The sequence below is a fragment of the Pleurodeles waltl genome, chromosome 3_1 (genome assembly GCF_031143425.1).
Source record: "Pleurodeles waltl isolate 20211129_DDA chromosome 3_1, aPleWal1.hap1.20221129, whole genome shotgun sequence".
Lineage (NCBI taxonomy): Eukaryota > Metazoa > Chordata > Amphibia > Caudata > Salamandridae > Pleurodeles > Pleurodeles waltl.
In genome coordinates this window covers 575,781,941-575,804,620 of record NC_090440.1, presented here as the reverse complement: position 1 = coordinate 575,804,620, position 22,680 = coordinate 575,781,941, and the positions used below count along the sequence as shown (strand labels likewise).

General features: G+C 43.9%; 1 protein-coding gene across 3 annotated transcripts in view; it reads right to left on the bottom strand.

The window, feature by feature from the left end:
* Positions 1–22,680, bottom strand: part of NAP1L4 (nucleosome assembly protein 1 like 4) — a 597,513-nt gene that overhangs the window by 362,296 nt on the left and 212,537 nt on the right. For all 3 annotated transcript variants that reach the window (XR_011201382.1, XM_069223015.1, XM_069223016.1), the window contains exon 7: positions 14,379–14,501. Coding sequence is in view for 2 of the 3 variants with exons in the window: in XM_069223015.1 (XP_069079116.1) it covers positions 14,379–14,501 (123 nt within the window). In the remaining variant the exon portion in view is untranslated. The remainder of the gene's footprint in view (positions 1–14,378; positions 14,502–22,680) is intronic.

The following is a 22,680-nucleotide window of genomic DNA, read 5'->3' as shown; positions in this document are numbered from 1 at the left end:
AGGGCCTGCCCAATGCTCCCTCAAGGATTGCAGGGGGTCTAATACAGCTCGGGCCTGAGCCTGGTAAATTTTAGCTAACAGATGGGGCTCCCCCCCGACGTCAGCAGGAGGTGCAGTACCTCATGGACTGCAGGCTCTGCATTTATCGTGCACCAGTGGTCCTTCAGGGTGTGAATCAGTCTCCTGAAAAGTAGGAATTGGCCCCGGGGGACACCCACTCTCGATAGGGCAGGGAATTCCCTCAGCATTCCCCCGTCAAACAGCCCACCCACCGTCCCAACCCCCGCTCCCGTCCATGGGCCAAGCCCGAGGTTCCCCGGGCCTTTCCCCCCAGATTCCAGAACCAGCGTCGAGAGCGGCAAGGCTGGAGAATACGGGGGGCCCACTCCCACTCTTTACAGGGTGCTTGCTTCTAACCATTATAAAATCAATATAAAAGTAAAAAAAGAAGTCAATAAAAATGTTAACTTGTGACAGACCTTTCTAAAGTTCTCCAAGAACATTGTATGCTTATTTGTGTCTAAAAGGAAATTTGTGAAATTGCTAAACGGTGTTCATTGTTCACTAATCAACAAATAGTTGTGAAATTAAGAATAAAGCTTAATGTTTCTAACAAAAATAAAACCAAAAAAGAGAACGGCTCTTGAAGTAATGAGTAAGTCCTCCTCAAATCACCAGGGCCAGTTTAATCCTGTTGGTGCCTATGAAGTAAATCAGACAGTCATTTTTAAATCTTCCTCAAATCATCAGAAACAACTCATCTTGAGAAGTAATCAAGTGCTCATCCTCTGATCATCAGGAAAAATCACATCTTGTGGTGTCATCAGATACTCGTTCTTAAATCATCCTGAAGTCATCATGCAAATTCACACTTTGTGAAGTCATCAGATACTAATTTTCAAGTCATCCACAAATCATAAGGCTCATGTTTCTAAACTCTGCGGATGACTTCAAGAGCTTGATGATGTCTGATGATGTGAAAATGACGTCTACAGTAGTTGGATGATGATCCAATGACTCTGGAATAGCTTATAAAGTAATCCTGTTTGACCTGGGTAGTTAGAGGAAACAAGTAAAGCAAGCTTTTCAGAAAAGAAACCACTATAGCGCCTTGAACAAGGAAGACCCGTTGGTGTTGCACATGAAGTTGGACAGAGCAACCAAACAGACTTTTACAAAAGAGACTTCTAGGTACTGCTGAGCAGAAGCCAGTGTGAACCACAGAAGATTGAAAAGGCATGGCTGAAAATAATTAATGCCTTCTGACATGCAACACTGAACAAACGTGTAGCAGTGCTCGCCTTAAGTGATTTTTTTCCAGAAGATTTCCTGGCCACTAAGATGATCTCCACGACTTGCATCAAAGAAAAAAAATTCAAGCTGTCACCAACTCCATCTTCTAGCACGCTGCTTCTGGGATCTAGAATGGAGGACCTCTTCATCCTGATACGATAACAGGTCCACCTTGTGAAAGAGGGAGGAAAGGCTTAATGCTTAGAACCATTAGATTGGCGTACCAGATCTTCCTTGTCCAGTCTCGGTCATCGGTACCTGATTCATCCTTTACCTTCCGCCGATTCTTCAACATCACCCACCATAGCTGAATCGCGTTTCAAGACAGGGTCCATAATACTAAACTACTGTTTACTGTAACTGTATTTATGTAGCGCTCACTATCCTTGACGAGTCTCTGAAGTACTTCACAGAGAGTAGCGCGCTGCTCTGGAACCCAAGGTTAGTAGTTAATCTTAGCCATGAGCTCTGAAGTAAAAAATGCATGCATTTATTTCAGTTACTTTGTGACGGATTATACCGATACCAGTTAGGGTTTGTCATGAGTGGGGCTTGGGTGGTTTCAGGTGAATGGTTGGTGAGATAGGCTGGCAAAGATTAGGTGCTGTTAGGTTGCAGGGATAAGTTTTTTTTTAAAAAGGAGAGGTTGTAATCTATGAAATGAGGAGTCAGCCCTTTTCCAGAATTAAAAGATAGATGAGTAATTATCATACCCATCTTTTTCTTAGCGGCACTACCTGTATGGTCTGCTTGTTCAGCAGGGCAAGAAGGTATGCCTCCAAAATTGCGAGCTAGGGTTATGTCCTGGGAGAGGGAACTGGTCCACAGGAAAGAACAGAAAGGGTAGGGTAAAGCTCTTCCAGATTTCAACATACAAACATTCAGAAAGAGTAGGCACCATATTGAGGAAGCATGGTCAGTGAACCAGTTGTTGGAACCATGTGCAGGCCTTGCAGGTACTATATTAACCCACTAGCAGTGCGTCTCTGGTAAGACTACTCTGCTACTTAACTGGTGCAACTTTTCATCTGTTTTTCACATTTCAGTCGATTTTGTCAAATTACACTTGCACTTTCTAGGCAGAGATTGGAATGTGGACACTTTCAGGAAGAGCCAAGGAGAGGATATCTAGAGGCTCATGATGAACTGGAAATAAGATCAGCTGCTACACTGATGGGTGTAAGGAGCAATCCTGCTAATTCACAGACTTGCTCAACAAACACATTCAAAGATTCAGGGAGAGAGGGCGCCACCAGGAAGAGATGGTGCAATATTGAGAATAACAGGTTTCAGCGCACTAGATGTCTGACTCATACAGAGCATGTATAAGTTTGGCAGGGACACTGTTAACTTAGTTGATGTGCACCCAAAACAAAAGCATGCCAAGGGCAATCCTGTCTGCACCTGTAGCGCAATGGGATCCCTTGGCCTAACAACAGTAAATTTAACGAATTTCCCAAATAATATCCAACTGTCCAAATTAGGCAATTTGAAGTCCCCATTACAATACAGGAATCTGCCTCCAACTATCATCTAAATTGGATTAATTAATGCAAAACCGGAGCCCAAAACACCAAACAGAAATCCATGAATTTACCCTAATTTACAAGCTTATCCTTGATTGCTATTTATCACTGAAACATGGTTAATGTATAATTCAAACCTGGACTTAGAATAGACCTTCGAGAAGGATACAAGATTTACGATGTTTTACAGTTAGATATGAAAGGAAAGAAGGTGTGTGGTGTTGCTGTAATATATTAATCAACATTAACTACAACCGGCATAAATCTTGATCTTATTAAAACAGCAGAATTTCTAGCTATTAATTTAGTACTTACCAAATACTATAAATAACCTACATTATAACTTACCAACTTTCAAACTTGGCCTCAGTTAATGAACTCACCCATGGGTTTAGGCAGCTGACTGCCCCAGTTGCACTCTCAGCTATCAAACTGATTGTCCTTGGGGACATCAACATTAAGATAACCATGAGATATTTTTAGAGACACAAAGTATTTTAGAGAAATGTAAGATTATGTCAATGTGTGGACTGACCACCATTTTATTTTGGCTGTGTTAAACTGCAGTACTGTTGCAGCCAAGCCCCACACACACTTTTATTAACACTTGCGGTGCTCCTGCCATCCTCACCAATCACAAGGCAAGAAAAATATGCTAAGAAAATTGTTGAGGCATTACAGCACTCTCCCAATGAGACGCAGTGAATATTTTATTAGTGGCTCTCCTGCTGGGCTGGGTAGAGGTGAGCAGCTTTTATTATTTGGTTTTAGTTTTCTTTCATTTTTTTGGGGCGTGCCCAGTCCCACACTGGCACCCCAAAGGGCACCCACTTTGGGGCAGCACAGGGAACTCACCCCTGCTGGCTCCCTGCCCAGTTGGATTCCAGCTTTGCCAACACAGGAACTTGCACTTGATGTTTCTCCTTCCCACCCCATGTTGACAGTGTCTTTCCTTTGTGCAAAAGTTTTTAAAAGGGGGTGAAAGGTTCTAGAAGCAAGGCACCCCCAGAGGAATGTATGATGGAGCAATGCATGCGGGAACCACGCATGCCTTAAAGCGGTCGGAACAACAACCGCGTTGTTTCCACTCATGCCTTTACAACGGTTTTTCATTGTAAAAGCATGCCTAGTAAAGGCATGTGTGGGAGCGGCATGCAAGTTTCTATCATGCCGTAAGGCCCAAAAGTACCCCACCCCTAATATTTAAACTACCCTGACCCCCCACCCACCCTAAAAACAAAACTACCCCACCCCCCCTACTCTTGCTCCTAAAAACAAAACTACCCCAACCTCCCCACCCGCCTTAATGCCCAAAAGTACCCCACCTCTAATACTTAAACTACCCGACCCTCACCCGCCCTAAAAACAAAACTAACCCCACCCCTAAAAACAAAACTCTCCAACCCCCCACCCGTCTTAAAAGCAAAACTAGCCCAACCCGCCCTAAAAACAAAACTACCCGGACCCCCAACCCTAAAAATTAAACTACCCGACCTCCCCACCCCTAAAAACAAAACTACCCTCACACCCCTCCACCCACCCTGAGCCCTAAAACCTTCCCTGATCCCCCCCACCCACCCTATAAACAACCGACCCCCCCACCCCTGCCCCTAAAAACAAACCTACCCCCACCCCCTAAAAATAAAACTACCTGCATTCCCCACCCCTAAAAACAAAATGACCCGACCCCGTCCCTAAAAACTGAACTACCCCAACATAAGACCCAAAAGTACCCCACCCTTAATATTTAAACTACCCTGACCCCCGCCCACCCTAAAAACAAAACTACCCCACCCCCCCTACTCTCGCCCCTAAAAAAAAAACTACACCTACCTCCCCACCCGCCTTAAGGCCACAAAAGTACACCACCCCCAATACTTAAACTACCCAACCCCCACCCCTAAAAACAAAACTATCCGACCCCCCCATCCGCCCTAAAAAACAAAACTAGCTCAACCCGCCCTAAAAACAAAACTACCCGGACCCCCAACCCTAAAAATAAAACGACCCTGACCTCCCCACCCCGCCCGTAAAAACAAAACTACCCTGACACCCCTCCACCCACCCTGAGCCCTAAAACCTTCCCTGACCCCCCCCACCCACCCTATAAACGACAGACCCTCCCACCCCTCCCCCTAAAAACAAAGCTACCCCCACCCCCTAAAAACAAACCTACCCGCACCCCACCCCTAAAAACAAAACGACCCGACCCCGTCACTAAAAACAACTACCCCAACACCCCCCAACCACCCTGAGCCCTAAAACCTTTCCCGACCCCCCCACCTGCCCTAAAAACAACTGACCCCGCACCTGCCCTAAAAACAAAACTACCCCAACCCCTAAAATGAAAACTACCTGACCCCCCCACTCTAAAAACAAAATTACCCCAACCCCGCCACCCCAAAACAAATAGCCCAACCCCCACCCCAAGCCCTTAATCCACCCCACCCCTAAAAACTACCCCCAACCCTGTCCCAACCCCACTTACCTGACTGCGTCCTCTCCCGATCCAGTCTGCCTTTTTCTCTGCCTTCACCACACACATGCGTGGTGAAGGCAGAGAAAAAGGCAGTTGTCGTTCCGGCAAGCGGGGTTATGCTTGCAGGGGAATCGTCTGCGTTGTTCAAGACGTTCCCCCCTTCCCCAACCCCAGAGAGGTGATGTGGCACCTTGGTCAGTCTTAGGGTGCCACATCACCTCTCCATCTCAGTCCCAACCCCCCCCTCACAGCATTGGTCACATCTCATCCGGAAGCCCCAGCTCTACTCCTTGCTGACATCACTGCCAGAGCCTTTTCCACCAAAACTTCAAAGAGAAGCCTGTGTTGTCTACGGTTGTCTGAGCTTCTGCCTTTGTTCAGTGGGCAGTGGGTCTGGCTGTCATAAACCCTGGTACAGTGTGACAGCTAATTAACAGATGCAGATTTTCTTCCCGACTCTTCCTCCTCTGGAGCTGAGTGAAGCACCGTTCATTTCTCCTTTTGTGTGGGGAGGGCTTTGATCTATCTGCTGCAGAGCAGAGTAAATAATTTGGCCCAGCAGGGTGATAAAAGGCCTGGGCTCTGATCCTGAGCTGAGCCAGGGAAATATGAAAATTCTGGACAACCCATAAAGTTTACAAGCATGATCATGGGACTTGGGGACTTGAACTGGGTGTACACTTTCCACCCCAGTTTCAAACCTCCTGGGACTTTGTATGCCTAAAGGACGCAAACCTGCACTCTAAGGCAGATTTCCCCCTAAGCTTATAATATAGCGTTACTACAGACAAAACAGTAAATCATACTACTCCGAGTAAATATCTAATCCTACAGAGTTCCCTCTTGCTGGCTACTTGTGTGCAGCTAACGGGCTGCACACAACAGTAGTATGACATCCACAGCCCTCACACATATGAGCATGTGTTTGCACGTGTTCACTTTAACCAGCTAAGCGCCCCTTAACCTAGCTGCGTCACAGCAGCTTTATTTTAAAAGGCAGACACTGGCTGTAAACCCGTGAAGTCCGTTTACTGTGATTATCATGGGTGAGACACAAGTGAGACTCACCCACAGCTAACAGTCCAAAACAGAGAGACTAAAAAAACAAGAAATCCAGACACACTATATGGGAAGAACACATTTTGTAACAGACCTTATACCATAAGCTGCCACCAAAATGTACTTTCTCATAAATTACAAAGAAAAGATCAATGCTAAACTTGACGAATGTAATTTAGCTAATTTAACTAAAAAGTAACATTTAGCCACTAAAACAACTAAACACCGGCTATCGGAAGCCATTAAGAATAAACCTCACAAAAACATTAAAGTCTTTCTGTTAGAATCCAAATGCGGTGTGGTATTCACAAGAACTGAACAAAACCAGAAGGTAAAGGTTATAAAGAATATGGGGCAGAAACTATAGCATGAAAAGCAAAGCTAATTACTCTGTAGCCCTTATTAGGTGCAAATAACAGGAATATAAGGCAATTTTCTACTCGATCAGAATTCTATCGTAAAGGGTAGGTCAAAGAGATTTTTGAGATTGTAGATGATCAATCCAATCCTGATTGCCGCACCATCGCAGAAATTCCAAAACATGAGTTCTGAAGTCTTGGCATAATTATTTCCATAAAAAATAATAACTATCTACAATTCCTTTTGAGATAGCTGGTAGGAAACACATAGTTTCTAGTGGCTCCTAAGCAGAATTAGCAGGGATGAAGTGAGTAGACTCAATTACCCAGTTTGTACTGGTAACATTTACCATCTGGCATTAGTGAAGTTTGCATCTAAGCTGAAAGAAATCATAAATTGTTCTTTTAAAAGAGCTGCGGTCCCTCTGGATTGGATAAAGTGATTGTCAAACCTTTTTAGAAGGCGGCAACAGCTGGCCCAGCGATACATGGTAATTTGATGCCATATACGTCTAAGGTAGCAGAAGAAAAAAAACAAGCAACTAACACAATTGAGTGACAGAGGTAACAGCTTGGATAACTACTCAGCAGGATTCAGACCATAGCACAGAACAGAGTTGGCGCTCTTTGCAGTGATGTCTAAGCTGTGGACAGTCCACAATAATAACGGAGTAGTGGATTTGACTTTACTGGACCTATCCACAGCTTCTAACACTGTCTTACACTCCATACTTGTCAATCAAATTAGTGAGATTGGCTTAAAACAGTCAGCACTAGAATGGTCAAGTACGTTTCACAGAATCACAGGCAAGTAGTTGTTATACCTTTATGCACTTTTAGGTATTCTAACCTGGAAATATTATCATTATTATTAGTTGGATGACACAGTGATCTGTTGTGAAGCTCTCCTAAATGGTGGAAAAATAGGAGACCTTTCCCCTCCATCACAAGATGGTGGCTTGGGGTGGTGGAGAGTAGTGAGTGACAGGTTTTGAGTCAGCAGAGGCATCGAAAGCTGGCAGGCACTGCTTTACTGCTACTGTTATTAGTGATTAGGTCTTCTAGATCCACCTTTGCCTCGAAACTGGTAGTAATCGGTTGGGGTGTGTATCAGGAGAGAGAGCTGGTGCAACCGGGACTGTTGTGCCCTTAACTAGTCTAAACATTTCCTGCACTGTTGTTGGAAGTTTCTCACTGGCGAGGCTAAGTCCAGCAAGCTAGTCTTATCTCTACTGTCCTAGAAGCGCTCCATGGAGGCCATCCAAAAATATCAGTGTAGCTTGGACATCTCCAGAGAGGCTTGGAGAACACATCAAAGTAGAAAATTTGGAGTGACAGTGTGCCCATGGTTTGAATCACGGTGTCAGGATTTTTTTGGATGTGCCCAACTCATTGTTGACCAGATCATACAAGGGGCCATTCATGTGGTCCAAAAGGCTAATAACAGTTAGTTTTGCCATCTATAAGAACATATGGAAGTAATGACCTAGCAGGGACTTCGCCGTTTGGAGGGGACGCTGCAAGGAGCAGACTTTTAACCCTTAAGAGTCCAGTCTTTCAGAGACTCTTTTAAGAGGGGGCGTGGGAAATACATTTGGATTCAGTTTTGCCGAGTAAGCTTTGACCAGCAAAGGGCACTAAGACAAGACCATAGTATCACTTTAAACACCTATCTACAAGTGCCTTCTGCGGAGAGACTAGAGGGGTAATGGATATCTCCTTACGGTAAGGTATCTTAACGTTGTTAATGTTGATTTGTTTAAATCTTACTCTCCATTGTCAGCTCTGTGTGCTTTTATGAGCGATTTATCTAAGTACAGGTAAGCAAATGACAGATAAACAAATATCCCTTGACAATGCAGATTGGCTAGGACTACTGTCATGCATTTGAAAAACTTCAAGGATTAGACTTCAGAGAAAAAGGCAATATGGCAAATTGGTAATGTGTGTTTCCCACAAAGAACCTCAGGCATTTCCTGTGTTTTATTTACTGACTGTGGAAATAAGCATCATAAAGATCTACTACACACAACCAGCCATTTTGCTGAGGTGAATGGGAACATGTAATGATTAGCTTCCATTTGAAACCTTTCCTCTTTGACCAGCTTGTTGGAGCTTATTTCATATTGGTCTTAATTATACATTCAGGCCTTTCTTTTGGATCGGACATTTCTTGAAAATAATCCTGTCCATTTCAAAGAAGGAGGAACTGGTTTGTTTGCTCGCCTCTTTTAAAATATGAATTTCTCTGTTTGGAACGCTGATGTGTTTTTGGTGGAACTGCCAGTGGGTTTGCCTTGAATGAAAGCAATTAACCATGCTTGACAATAGTTAGCACCCACTTCTCTCCTGTGATACTTTCCATTCACCTGTATAAAAGGATACTGCCCCCTCCACACCATGAGTGGAGAATGGAGACTGTGTTGGAGGGTAGATGCCAGGAGGTGGCTGCAGGTGGTGTTTCTGTTTTCCTGGCTTTTGACCAGTTTATAAGAGAAAAATCTCTTGCCATGTCTTTGTTGTTGTTGCAAGTAGGTCCAGCGAGGAGACAATCCTTTGTAAGTAGACAAACGCTCCTTGTATTTATTATGGGATTTAAAGATGTTCTTCCCTTTCTTCCAAACATATTGTCTCAGGGTTTCAGCTTCATTTTACATTCTGGCTTCTCTTCATTGGTATTTTGGCCAAACAGAGAAGAGCCAGGGAAAGGCAGGTTGAGTATTTTCAGCTCTTGGTCTAGTTTTCATGTTGTAAGCCTCAACAAAAGAGGAGCACGTGAAGGTGACACAATGACTGTAATGAGATGCCACCAATTCTGTTGCTTAACAGCTGCACTGTTTACCATGTTAGAGACTAGGGGAACCGCTCATACCATCTCTTCAAAGTTTTCCCTTCGGTAACAAGGCAGGTCTTGGGAAAAGCCATAAGTCTGTCCCATATTTGTCTTCTAATGCCCTGGGAGTGCTGCGACACTAGTATTCTTTATTACAGTGGCTGAAATTCTACACAACTTCCTCCTTACTATTTAAATCGCGAGGCATAGAGGTTTCAGGTGCCGCCGCATGCTCTTCACATCAAAGAAACAATGATGGCACCAGGTTTTGTGTCTGCTTTCACAAATGTTATTTCTGCTAGTTTCAAGAAACCTAGGACTAATGAGAGGAGAGGCTTTAATGTGGCTCTTGGCTATACCGTCTGACAGACTTTGTTGTGGTGGGGGGAGCGGGGCGCGCCAATGAATGTTCAGGTAAGTTCCCCATCTTATTACTGCATCATGGACTGTCATTAAAGTGTTTTATGTTGATTTTCTCACTGGGGATGCAGCAGGTGGTGTTGGCGTGTAGGAGGACAATGACTCTTTGTCAGGAGCATAAGAGAGACAGTCGTATTTCTTCAGCATCTTTTGGGTGCTTGTGGTGTGCTTGACTCTATTTTGTAGGATTGAGGATCCCGAGGACAAACATGTTGTCCTGGAGGGTGCCAAGGTGATAAGGTTGCATTCCTCAATGGGCACATGGATGTAGGACAAGACACCATTTGCGGAAGCAACAGTAAGTCAAGTGTTTGCATAGGTACTGGCAGAGTGACCTCTGCTTGAATGATGGACCATGAAGGTCACAATGCTTCTGTAGGCAATTCCAACATGGTAGACAGGCTTAGCTTCTTTTTAGGAGGAGGTTAAAACATCAACTTCAAAAACCTCGACGCAATATGGGGGACGCTCAGAAAGGCCTGGACACCGGTGGCACCTTTTAGGGTAGCTGTGACAAAGTGAAACGTATCAATTATATTGACAGCAATTGGCACCTGGAGTGCCCCAACATAGATGGCACTGACATCAGGTGCTTCTACTTCGACAACCTGGAGAAGTAGTGCTGGTGATGCAGATGGCTTGTCACCTTCAAGGCTTTTAACTGTGAGCATGTCAGCACGGATGATCTTGACAGCAACACTGTGTTATTTGATAGCAAACCTTTTGGCCTTTTCTGTCTCTGCATCACACTATGTGGGGATCCTTGGATAATTTTGCCACTGTGCACATAAAACAACATTTTTCTTGGGCAGCTTTTCCAATCTTTTCATCTCTTGAGCGTTCAGGTCTGCCAGCTTGCATCTAAGCCTTACTCCTTCTCTGCTTTTTACCGTCCTTTGGACGTCTTAAGTGAAAATTCACACTTATTTACAGAATTAGAAGGAGATAATCATACTAGATGCACTTTGTGTGGTTCTGGGTAGGTTTTCGTCCTCTTAGATGAGGGACACTTCATGAAGAAGGAGGCATTCTGACAGAAAGAAAACCCTCAAAAGTGCATAGAAAAGGTTTCACACTCTAACTAGATCTTAAAAACACAAAGTGAAAGTAAAATAAATGAGGTTTTTAGAGAAAATTCTCTGAGAACAATGTGTGAAAACACCCAGTGTTCCCAAGATCCCAGACACACGAGCCAGGAAAAGAACTGACTCTCTGAGGCAACTGCAGTACAAAGTATCATGAGAAGGGGAAGCTCTGTGAGCCCAAATGGCCATTACACAATTTCAACTCCTTCAATGCAAGCCTATCAGGCTGAACCTTTTGTCACTGCTTAGACATTGGACTCATTTTTTTTTCACATGCCTACAATGTAGTCTGAGAAAAGGCTATTTTTCTCTAATGCTTTGAAGTCTAAAATTCAGAAGACCTTCACTCTGATATGCACTTCAGAAAGTGCTGAGCAACATATGAAGATGTTGTGTTCTTCCCCCTTTCTGCTGATATGTGGGCAACTTTATGACATATATTGTTGAAGAAGTGTTCCATAGTCTCCAAATACTGCAAAGAATTATTCTAACTAATAATGGAGATTCTAGGGTGCAAAGTGTGTGCTTCTTCCACTATCAAAAATATCTTGGTAACAGGCTTGACATATCCAACAAGGGTGCCAGGCATTATAAATTCCTTTCTTCTGATCTCTGGAGTACTTGATATGAAAGTGATTATATGCATGTTCACTTCAGAGTAATCATAACTTTTCTTTTAAGGTCTCCTCTGCAATATTCAGCATTCAAACAGTCACACATATATCAATCCAGAGATTTAAGCATTCTATTTTGGAAGGATACAGACAGTCTGGAGAAAGACCTCTTGGCTAAGGACCGGGCCTTAGGATTGCTTCAAGTTTGAGCATAGTACCTTCTAGTTTTTTCTCAATGGGGTACAACCTTTGGTGGGTGAAAACAGGTGTCAGGTGATTCATCCTGTATGTGCAGGCCCTGCAGCCTTATGGAAGCAGCCTACAATGGGGGAGCATGTATGATAAGAGCTGTGATGTAAGTTGCCATAATTGTCTGTGGGAACTACAGTGGCATATTCCATCCAGTTTTACTTATAAACTTCTTTATAGGGAGACTGAGTAAGCAGGGTCAATCCACTTCTTAGAAAAGATTCTCTTAGCTTACCAAACAAACCTATTGACAAGCTGAAATCAGGTAAATGACACCAAGGAATGTGAAGGAATAGGGCTTGGCTTCACCTTTTCAGTAATACTTCTTAGCACCACAGTTCAGAATACCAAATCCAAGGAAGAAGGTTGATAACAGACACCACTACAATCACTAAAGAAACCTTTGTATGACTCAAAACATATGGGTGAGTCTCTCACTCATTGGCTGTGTATACTCTGATTATTCATCACACCTCAAGGGTTAACAATACGTGTTGTACCGGTTGGGTCCCAACAAGAGCTGCGTAGCCCCTAAACACTAAATGAAATTGTGTCCATCGTCACCCTCCATTCACTAGTATGCCACTTAAAACATCGTCCCCATCCCTGCTGCTACTTATCGTGGCACACCAAGAGAAAGCTCAAAGGGGCGCTTCTTGAAAACAAGTAAAACTGTGCATTGTGTGTGCTAAACTAACTTTAATCAGCACACCAAACACAGGTTTAAAAAGGGCACACTCACCCTATAGGACTTTTTATTTGAGACACAAAAAGGAGGAACTAGCTATTGAGCGTCATTTCCTCTTGCTGGAATGTGATTACAACCCATCATGCCAATTCTGCCTCCAAAATCATAGGGGTAAAAACCAGGCGCAGTCTTGAGTCACAAAGTCTGAGGATTTAGTCTTGGTGAGAAAGTACTTGATCTAGTCCTACTTGTAGCTAACATCAGCTCATTCAAGGAATAGGTCCAATGGCATCTGAGATAGTTCTATATACTGTGCCCTCAACTGATGTACCCAGAAACCTGGTAAAGCTCTGGACCAGGGTACCTTTCTGAAAAAAATATTTCCCAAAACTCTCATGTTTCCCAAAGCTCCCCTAGTGTTAGTCAGCACTTTTTCCAATGGGAATTACAGTGCATGGCAATAAACGTACAATAACAAACTGCTGTGCAACTTGGCACTATATTTGCTTTAGTGGCTCTCGTCAGAATTTTGGTAACGTCAATCACATCTTATGTCAGTACACATAAGGGAAAATTACTGAGGCAAGGATCCTGAAAATAAATAGGAGCATGGACTGCTGACTGTTGTTAAACTGTTCAGCCTGGTTTACATGAGGGAATTTATAATAGTATAAGATCCTCTGAATGTAATTGTGGAGCGCTCCCAGTAGCAATTCTTACTATGGGTTGGCACATGGGTTGTTCACTTCAGCCTTGGAAGGTGTTAAAACACTGGCAGTGAAACTGCAAAGGGGGCCCCAAACTCTGGAACATTTCAAAAGGTTACCAGCACTGACAATCGAGCACTAGTCAGAGGTTCTGCTTCTTGCAGGTAGAAGCCAAACACCCGAGAATGCCAAATGTCAGGGAAGCTGTAACAGCTTGCCAGTAGGAACTGTGCCTCTAGCACTGTTTGAGATTGGATGCAAGAAAAACACTCACACTTGACTTGGACAAATGAGCAGGGAGCTGAATTAGGGGAAGAGGGCTGGAAGGTGAGAGGAAGATTCTTGGTGCAAGGAATATCATCTACTAAAATGTAAGCTCTTAAGTACTGCACAGCATTCTCACAACAAAGTATAAAACCTCAATTTACTACATGGTAATAGCTGGACAGAAACAAATAAAGAGCGCTGACACAAAGCATCTTTTTCTAAATCATGTTTTTTTTCTGATATGGGAGGTTAGCAACACAGTTACACCGGTCTCTGGGCCAGACCTAAAAAATTACTATGTGTGGCCGAGCAGCAAACCAAAAGGATGTTTGTATGCAAGATGCTATAATGCAAGGATAGGCCATAAAGGGAGCGGCTGAGATCCCACATTTTTAAGACGGATTCTCTATGCTTTGATAGAAATTTTAACACTTACCTGTTAACATTTTAGGCACCTGAAATATTAGCATAGAAGTATACTAAGCCTTTGGTTTTGCAACATAAGTTGGCTTTGCAACGTAAGTATATATCTCACTCTCCTACATCGCACCCAAGACATGGCACAACCTCCCTCAACAAATCAGAGCCTCATCTTCACGTCTGGAACAACACATTTACACTCCTGCCCAACCACCTGGATACCCTCTCAGTTCGCTATACAAATTAACATAACAAAGAAACTGTTTGCGATAACAGTAACATAATAAACAAACTGCTTCACATCCTACATACAGGCCCTTCCTTTTCTAAAATGTTATTGAAGTGGACAGTAGTGGTAATGTTTTAAAAGCATAGTTACCTGAACTAATGCACATAGTATATCTACATTTCGAAATATAGTTAGCCAGAAATCTGGGACTCCTTTGTGATGCGTCTCGTCTTTTGTTTCTTCTGTTATTGATGCCTTTGTTTTTAATGATTCCTGTAAAATAATATGTAAAATCTACGTTAGAAGAATGTACATGATTTTTACATACATTTATTGGCTAAATCGTAAAGTAAGAGTTTACAATCGCCTCAAACTATTGGAAAACATAACTGTGAAAACAAGAATTGAAGATGTCCAAAATATTCACCTCTTCTCTATTATTACCATCCTGCCAATATAGAAGATATAGAATCCACTCCTAGCACATGAAAAGTCCTCTGTGCAAATGCACTTTGCACAATAGTTTTAACATTCAAACAGTGATAGCTTTTAGCAATTATCAACGTAGGAGACGCACAATCCTCTTTTATTACATTTTATAACTAGTAGCGTAATCGTGTTTAACAACATAATACAAGAGGAACAATATTACAGTAAATAAATATTAAGTTCAAACAGTAAATGTCAATTCTCAGTATCATCTACAACTTCAGTAAGCTATCACAAACATATACTGATGCCTGCGAAAAGGAACTAGTTACTTTTAAGGGAACTGTGCCCATTAACTTCAGTTTTCTATTTTAGTGTGTGCGTTTATGATGCACACACATTACTTTAGACTTGTACACCATTCCTTACGGGAACATGAGATAACCAAACATGAGTCACAAGCCAAGAAACAAGCATGGTAAACACCAACACACTTAACGCTATTCAACACATATAACACTACGTACCTGGCAGCTGCTTGGAGACACTCTAAAGCGCAAGCTGGAAAGTAGACCTCTGTATCACAGGATGATTGTAAGTTCTGCCTGTCTCCCCCGCCTGCCTCTCAACGAGGAATAAGACTCAGAACACCACCATAACATTAATGTTGATACCGCCTCTGTCTTTTTAAAGAACAAGCTACTTACCTTGTGTAATGCCCTGCTATGGTGGATGTTCTATGCAGCTGCAGATTCCTCACCTTTAGAATATCCCACAAGTGCCAGACTGAATCCAGAGGTTTCCGCAGCAGTACTCCTGCGTGCTGCCAGGTGATGCAATTCGGCTCCGTGTTGACTCTGTACTGTCCCAGAAGTGGTTAAGCATAGCTTCATATAAGCGTCAACTATGTGCACCTATGTCGGTGTCTTGCTGGACTCCTTCTGTGTCCTCAGATGTGGAGCACAAAAAAAGTGGAGGTACCAGAAAGCAGATCTCCAATTCTTTAACTTTTTGTAGCGCAAAAAAGAGACCATCCCACAGAAAGCACCAGTGGGAGGACAGTGGGGTATTTGCATTTAGCTACAGTATCCACCAGAAAGAGCACTACTGACGCTTCTTTTGATGGATGCTTTTGACCATAGATTATTCCCCCAAAAAACAGATAAAGAATTACCCCTAAGATGGAGGATCTGAAGAGTGGATGCAGACCAAAAAGTTCTGCAGGACCGAACGAGTGACATGCCCTTCCCGTCGGACCTGGCTGTCAAGGCAGTAGTGCTTTCTAAACTTGCACGGACGCCCATGCTGCAGCCTGACAGACATCAAGAGCAGGCCGCCCATGTGCCAGCAAAGTGGTGGTAGTCTTGAAGTATACAAAAAAGTGACAGATGGAATGGCTTGAATTAATCTCAAAGGAATCACTCACACTGCTTCCCAGTCATCGTTATTTTGCACACCACAGCACTGCAGTCTGGCCCATGCCATACGCAAATCAGTCTTGACCTGTGCTGAACCAGAACACAAGCAACCAAAGAAGTGTATTGCCCTACTGTCACTGGAATCAAGCTATACCTTACTGATAAGGTGGGTGAAACTGGTCCTGGGTTGCTTGCATTCCGGTTTAGGACCTAGCCTGACAGTTCAGGTTGGACTGTTCCAACTGAAGCAGGGTCAAGACTGATTTGATTTGTATATGACTGTGTCCAAACTGAGGTAGCCTGGTGTGCAAAATAACAATGGACTGGGATATGGCCCCAGTAATTACAAGTGGCTAAGATTAATTAAAGTGTTCCACTCATCACATTTTTGTATACTTCAGTGGTGGCAGCCTTGTAGTCTTGGTGGAATGAGCAATCAGTTCCTCCAGAAGTTGCTTATTTGCAAATGCATAGCAGATCTTATTACAGATGATTATTCACCTCTACATAGTCCTTTCTCCATTGTCTTACCTTTCTTTGCCCTAGAGAACCCCACAAAAACCTGTCAACTCAGTTGCCTCTGGTGGAATCACCGTAAACCCTTACGGCAAATTGATACTCTCCTCCTCTTTTGAGGGGTGAGGCACAGCAAAGAATATTGGGAAAATGTTGGATTGACCAATGTGAAAAGGAGACACAACTTTACAAAAAAACAAAAGAGTAGCCCTCGTCCTCAACACTAGTTTGTCTGGAAAAAAACATGGTGTAGCGCCGCTGCACCAAGAGAGAGTGGCGCTTACTCATGTGACGAGCTAAAGTGATAGCAGCGAGGAAAGCAGGTCTGAGAGCCAGATGCACTAACAGGCAGCTAACCACTGGATCAAAGTGGGTGCACATGAGGAACGTCAGGTCCCAATTGAGATCCCACTTTGCCATCACAAATGGTTTAGGAGTGAACGTGTCAAATCTTCAATAAACTGCATCACAACAGGTGACAAACAAGGACGGTTAGTCAGGTAAACACAAAAAGGTCTGAAAGGGCCAACAGATACACTTTAATAGTGTCCACTGCAAGACCTGGCTTGACAAAAGACAAAACAAACAATAAAACATGCAACAGTCTGTCTTGCAAAAGTTCTGTGTTGCAGACTCCAGACCACGCTACAAACATGTCCCAGGGCCCAGCATAAACAGACTTTGTAAACAGGCACTTGGCAGCAAGGATGACATCCACAATCTCAGATGATAGATGGAATGCAGTCAACTACAACTGCTTAAGTGTAGATTGCACACGTTCAGGTGCAGAACACTGCCCTGGTACTGTGAAGGAGATCCTCCCAAAATCGTAGCCTGATCGGAGGACAGATGCTCATGCCAAGAAGTTCTGGGTACGCACACTCCTGGTCCAATCCGGAGACACTACGATGAATTGGACCCAGTCGTTTGTGATCTGCTTCAGAATTCAGAGCAGGAGAGGAAGCAGCGGAAAGGAGTCAGACTACAGAGAACATCCTTGGGAACTACAACATGCAGAAGATTTGACAAAGTGTGTTGTCGATGGTGGAGAAAAGATCCAGTTGGAGTTCTCCCCACTGGTAGAAAATGCTCAGTAAAACCTCGGAGTACAAATGACATTTCTGATCCGCCAGGCATCACTGGCTGTGCTTACCTGCCCTGGTCTTTTAAGATCCAACAAGGACCATACAAGATCAGGGAGATCAGTACTGCGGGCTTACAGGCATCAGTGACCATCTGAAATACTTTCCTATTGTCAGTAGCAGACAGGGTTGCGTTGGCCAAGATGGTGTTCCTGCCTAAGTGTCTCTACGTGCTCCAGAACGCAGTATGTCCCATAGTCCGCCATTGGTTCCACAGACTGGATAGTCTATTGGTAAAGCTTATATGGGCCAGTAAGCATATCAGGGTTGTCTTGATAGTTTTTAAATTTGATCTAGAGGTTGAGGGGTTTGGGGGGTGGCTATGACCTGGAGAGAGGGTGGTTGCGAGAATCTGTACCCGGAAGAGCAGTGCATTACTTTTGCGCTCAGGACACATTTGTTGTGGGTCCGGGTCAGTTTTTACACTTTGCCAAGTCTGACCAAAACAGCCAGCGAGATATGGACTGGCTTTCAGAATGCACCTGAACTGTCAAGAACGCTCAAGGTGCTGCTTTATATGGGTTTTATCAGGATATCCTGATTACATAGTGTACTCAAGCAAGACGCACTGAAGTTTCCACTGCTGGCACAGTGGGCTGGGACAGAGATCTGATTTGGGGGACACTGAGTGGGCCAAAGCTCATGCACTGGTGAGTCATGTCTCCTATAATGACTGATCCAAGTTGGAACATTTTTACATCTTGCATAGAGCTTACATAACGCCAGTGCAAATCCATAGAATTTGCCAGGCTACGCAGGATAATTGCCCGAAGAATGGTGTGAGTTTGAGGGGTAGGAGGGGGTTGGAGGTAGATTCCTCCACATGACTTGGGGATGTACAGGGCTGACAGCTTATTGGGATACCATCACACGCAGAGTGAGACAGGTGACCAACCTCACCATTGAAAATACTGTACATCACTGCTTTTTACATCTCATACCCAGCCCCGACGGGAGCAAGGTGTATTATAGATTTGTGTTGTTGGAGTTGTTCCTGGCAACAGGCAGATAGCTATTAGATGGTTGTCGCCCACAGGTCCCACATGTGCACAATGGCAAACAAAGATAGGTGAATGGGCGTTAGTTGAAGAATGCTGCATACAAAAGGTTAGAATGCACGATAAGCTGGAGAAAGATTGTTTTGAATGGGCACGAATGCTGCAGGAACACATGGCCCTCGAATGGGAGAGAACAGAGTACTCGAGCTGCTTCTACAACACTATGAACTTCTGCATAGGTGAGGTTTGAGGGAGCTAACACAGATGAACAAACTTACCCGTGGAAGTGTGGGGGATGGTGGGGGAGGTGGGTAATGACAGCTAAATCTGCTTTGTACTGCCTGATACTGTGCCAGTTGTACTGAGGTTCCTGCACATTGTATTACTGTATGCTTTTTATGACGAAATTGAAAATAAAAATGTTAAAAAAAGGATCATGGAGATGGCCTGATGCTCAGACCAACTCCTGAGGTGCAGTACCTCTAGAACAGTACTAAGGACCCCAATCTGCTTTGCGTGTTGCAGCACCACATGGAGGTGGTGTTGCCCATGACAACCTGCACCAGACTCCATTCGATAGACGGCAGGAAGGCTTTTAACGTCAGGCGGACAGCCCATATCTCCAAATGATATATGTGGAGCTGGGTTTATGCCACAGACCAAAGACCAGAGCCCTCTGATCTCCACCCCTCCCAAATGGCCTTCCCAAACTAGCAGTGATGCATCAGTCACAACTGTCAGATCTGGGTGGTGCTGGAGGGTGGTCTGTCACTGGTACAAATGTGGATGAGCAGCCACCTGTTGCAGTGACATCAGAAACCTGTGTAATGTCCACTACGTTCCTTCAATGCTGGGTCCACTTTTACTTCAGTTGCTATCACTGAAATTCAGGACTTAGACTGAAACATCTGGATCACAGCCTCAATGTCCCACACTCGTTAAAACAGAGGAAAGGTCCTGCAATGAACCATGTCCAGACCAGTTGCTATAAAAGAAAGCCTCTGTGAAGGAGTCAGGTGTCACTTCAGCATGTTGACTGAGAACCCCAACAAAGTCAGGAGGTGTGCCTTCATCTGCAGGTGCTGTACAACTGACTGTGACAAGCCTGCCTTCAACAGCTAAGCTGTTGAGGTAGTAGAAAACTGCTATCCCCAAACTCTCAAGATGTGCAGCAACCACCACCATCACTGACTTGAACATCTAAGGGGCACTGGTAAAGCTGAAGGGGAAGCACAGCAAACTGAAAATGCTCAAGGCGAACTTAAACCACAGCTAACTACTGTGAGACTATAGGACAGAAAAATGAAAGTCCATTCAATTCTATTCAGAGGATTTATTAAGCGTGTGGCAACCCGACGGGCTTCCCAGCGCTAGGAAGGTAATGCTCAGATAAGAAGGTAAAGCTCAGATAAGAGGTCCTAATGAAATAGGTACGTTTTAAGTTGTTTCCTGAAGCTAAGAAGATAATTATTTGATCTAAGGGAGAGAGGTACAGCATTCCAGAGCTTGGGATCAATAAAGACAAAAGAACACCCTCCACATTTGGTCCTTTGTCCAGTCCATGCCTATAACAAAAACAGGTTTCTGCAATGAAATAGAGTTCTTGAAACCAAATGTTGTTTCGGATGCGTTAGTTTGAGAGTTTCTTTATTCCAATGATTTGTACCGAGGTTACATTTACAGTTTGTGTATGCTTGTGTTGATTTTCTCTTCCGTTACTTTGCTCTTTCCTTCCTTTTAGACTTAAATTTCAGAAGGCAGTGGAGTCCCTTGTTAGAAAAGAGACAAATGGTAGGTACATTTCTCTTCTGATTTATCACTAGGTAACCTTCCCTGTTGTTTTTTTTTTCTTTCCTTTTCCACTTTTCTTCAGTCCCTTTTTCTCCTTTTTGTATATTACTTTCCTGCTAACCTGTACACCAGTTCTTCTGGCTTATTATCACAGTCACTTACTGGCTTCCGCTAAAGAAAATCACATACTCAAAAAACCACCACATTTTACCAATAAATAATATAATATAGTTTGTCAAGATTTCTTTTGTTTTCTTTAGACTTTCTCTTCTATTACAAACTAACTTTGTTCAGTGAATCAAAGTATGAACCATGACACAAGGGCCCCATTAATCTTAATTTCCTTCACTTTACTGGTCCCGTCAATACCCAATAACACCTCCTTATGTGTTGTTGCCCGAACAGTCCTTCAGGGAAGTTTTCTGCTCTTCACTCCCCACTAGCAGGTTTGCTTCTCCACTTGCGTATACAAGCATTCACCGGAGTGAGGTATGCTCTCTGTTGAGAGTGGCTGGAGCCAAGCGCGTCTTTAATCCCCCTGTTCCTCGGGAGGCCAGGCAGCCTGCCTTCAGTTCTGTGTATTCCTCTCTGACAGTGGCTGGATTCCTCCTCTGTGTCCGCTCCAGGAGACCACTACCCCACGTCTCCTCTCTTGCGTCGGTGCTCCCCCTGCTCTTTTTGTGCCTCTTCTGTTATTTCTCCTTTGATGCCTGACTTCTGTTTCCCGTGTACCTCCTCTTCCTGTTTCTCCTATTGCAGAGAGGAAATCATTTTTCTGTTTTCATGTTTCTATTTCCGTCTTTCTCTGTTACTCATTCTTTCATCTCTAATCTTTCTTCTGTTTTGTCTATTCTAGTTGGAGCAAGGGGTGGCCGAACCAGCAGAGCTGACAGAACCACAGGTAAGTAACCTGCATCATCCACATTGGTCCCCTCGCAATGTCCTGTAGGTCAAAGGCTACTAGCCAGTCACCTAGATCCAGAGCAAACAAAACGAAAATCAACAAAATAGGAAGGCCACTGTTGTCCTTTGGCATAAAGAAATAGCAGGAGGAACAATCAATTCTTACTTCCAGGGCCGGCATTCTGTCATTGGGCTTTCTCACCAGTAGAGCCTGCACCTCTCGATCTAAAATGGATAGGTGCTCCTCCGAGAGCTAACCTGATCTGGAAGGAAGCTGTGATGCGCTGAAAAGAAACAAAAGGGCTGAAAAGAAACAAAAGGACATAACCCTGATGCATTTTCTGGAGGACCCATCCATTGGAATTGATGGATTGCCACCCTAGGAGAAACCTTATGATCCTACCTCTGAAAGGGTGGTTGTGTGGTGCTAATGACAAAATAAAGCAACTTGGGGGCTGATGTCTCAGGGGTGAGACCCTGAGAAGAACAGTATCCTAGGTGATTTGTGTGATATCTGCGTGATCCCAATCTCTAGCCTCGAAATGGCTAGGGAGACTGCTGCAGTGGTAACGGGGCCTGGATTTGCCCATACTCCAAACCTCTGGAGCAGCCTCCGGAAGACTAAAACTGATGGAGGAACAGTCTGAAAGGGGTCAAAATGCCGAAATAGTAAGCCTTGGCCTGGTGCTCCACAAAGCACTCCAGAGTGAAATCAGATTTTTCTACAAAAAAAGTGGGATCCATCAAAAGGCATATTCTTGAGGACGCCTGGACACCTATAGAATAGCCTGTGGCTCTAATCCATGCTTGGCGACGCTGCACTTTACTAGTGCTGACTTCTCAACCCACACAATCAGAAGTATTCAAGCCAGTCTGAACTATATATTTGGCTGCAACCTTACCATCCTGAATGGTTTGAGCCAAAGAGACCCTGAACTCTTTCAGAACTGTGGGAAAATCTCACAGGCCATGTCCCAGAGGGCATGGGATAACAGCCTAGTAGGCAAACTGGCACTAACTACCTCAAGACGTACCTGGCTGAAGAGAACAACTATTTCCCAAACGCCTCAATGCTTTTCAACTACCTTAATGGGGGCAGGAGGGGCATTTGGCCACCTGGTGGGTCAACCGTAAGGTTTAGACCAAGTGCCCAAAAGGGTGTTGATTAGTGTTTCATTGAACAGAAGTAAGGCCTCAAAAGAAGATGGCCCAAATCGAAGAACTTCTTTAAACACATTTGTTTTGACCTCAAAAG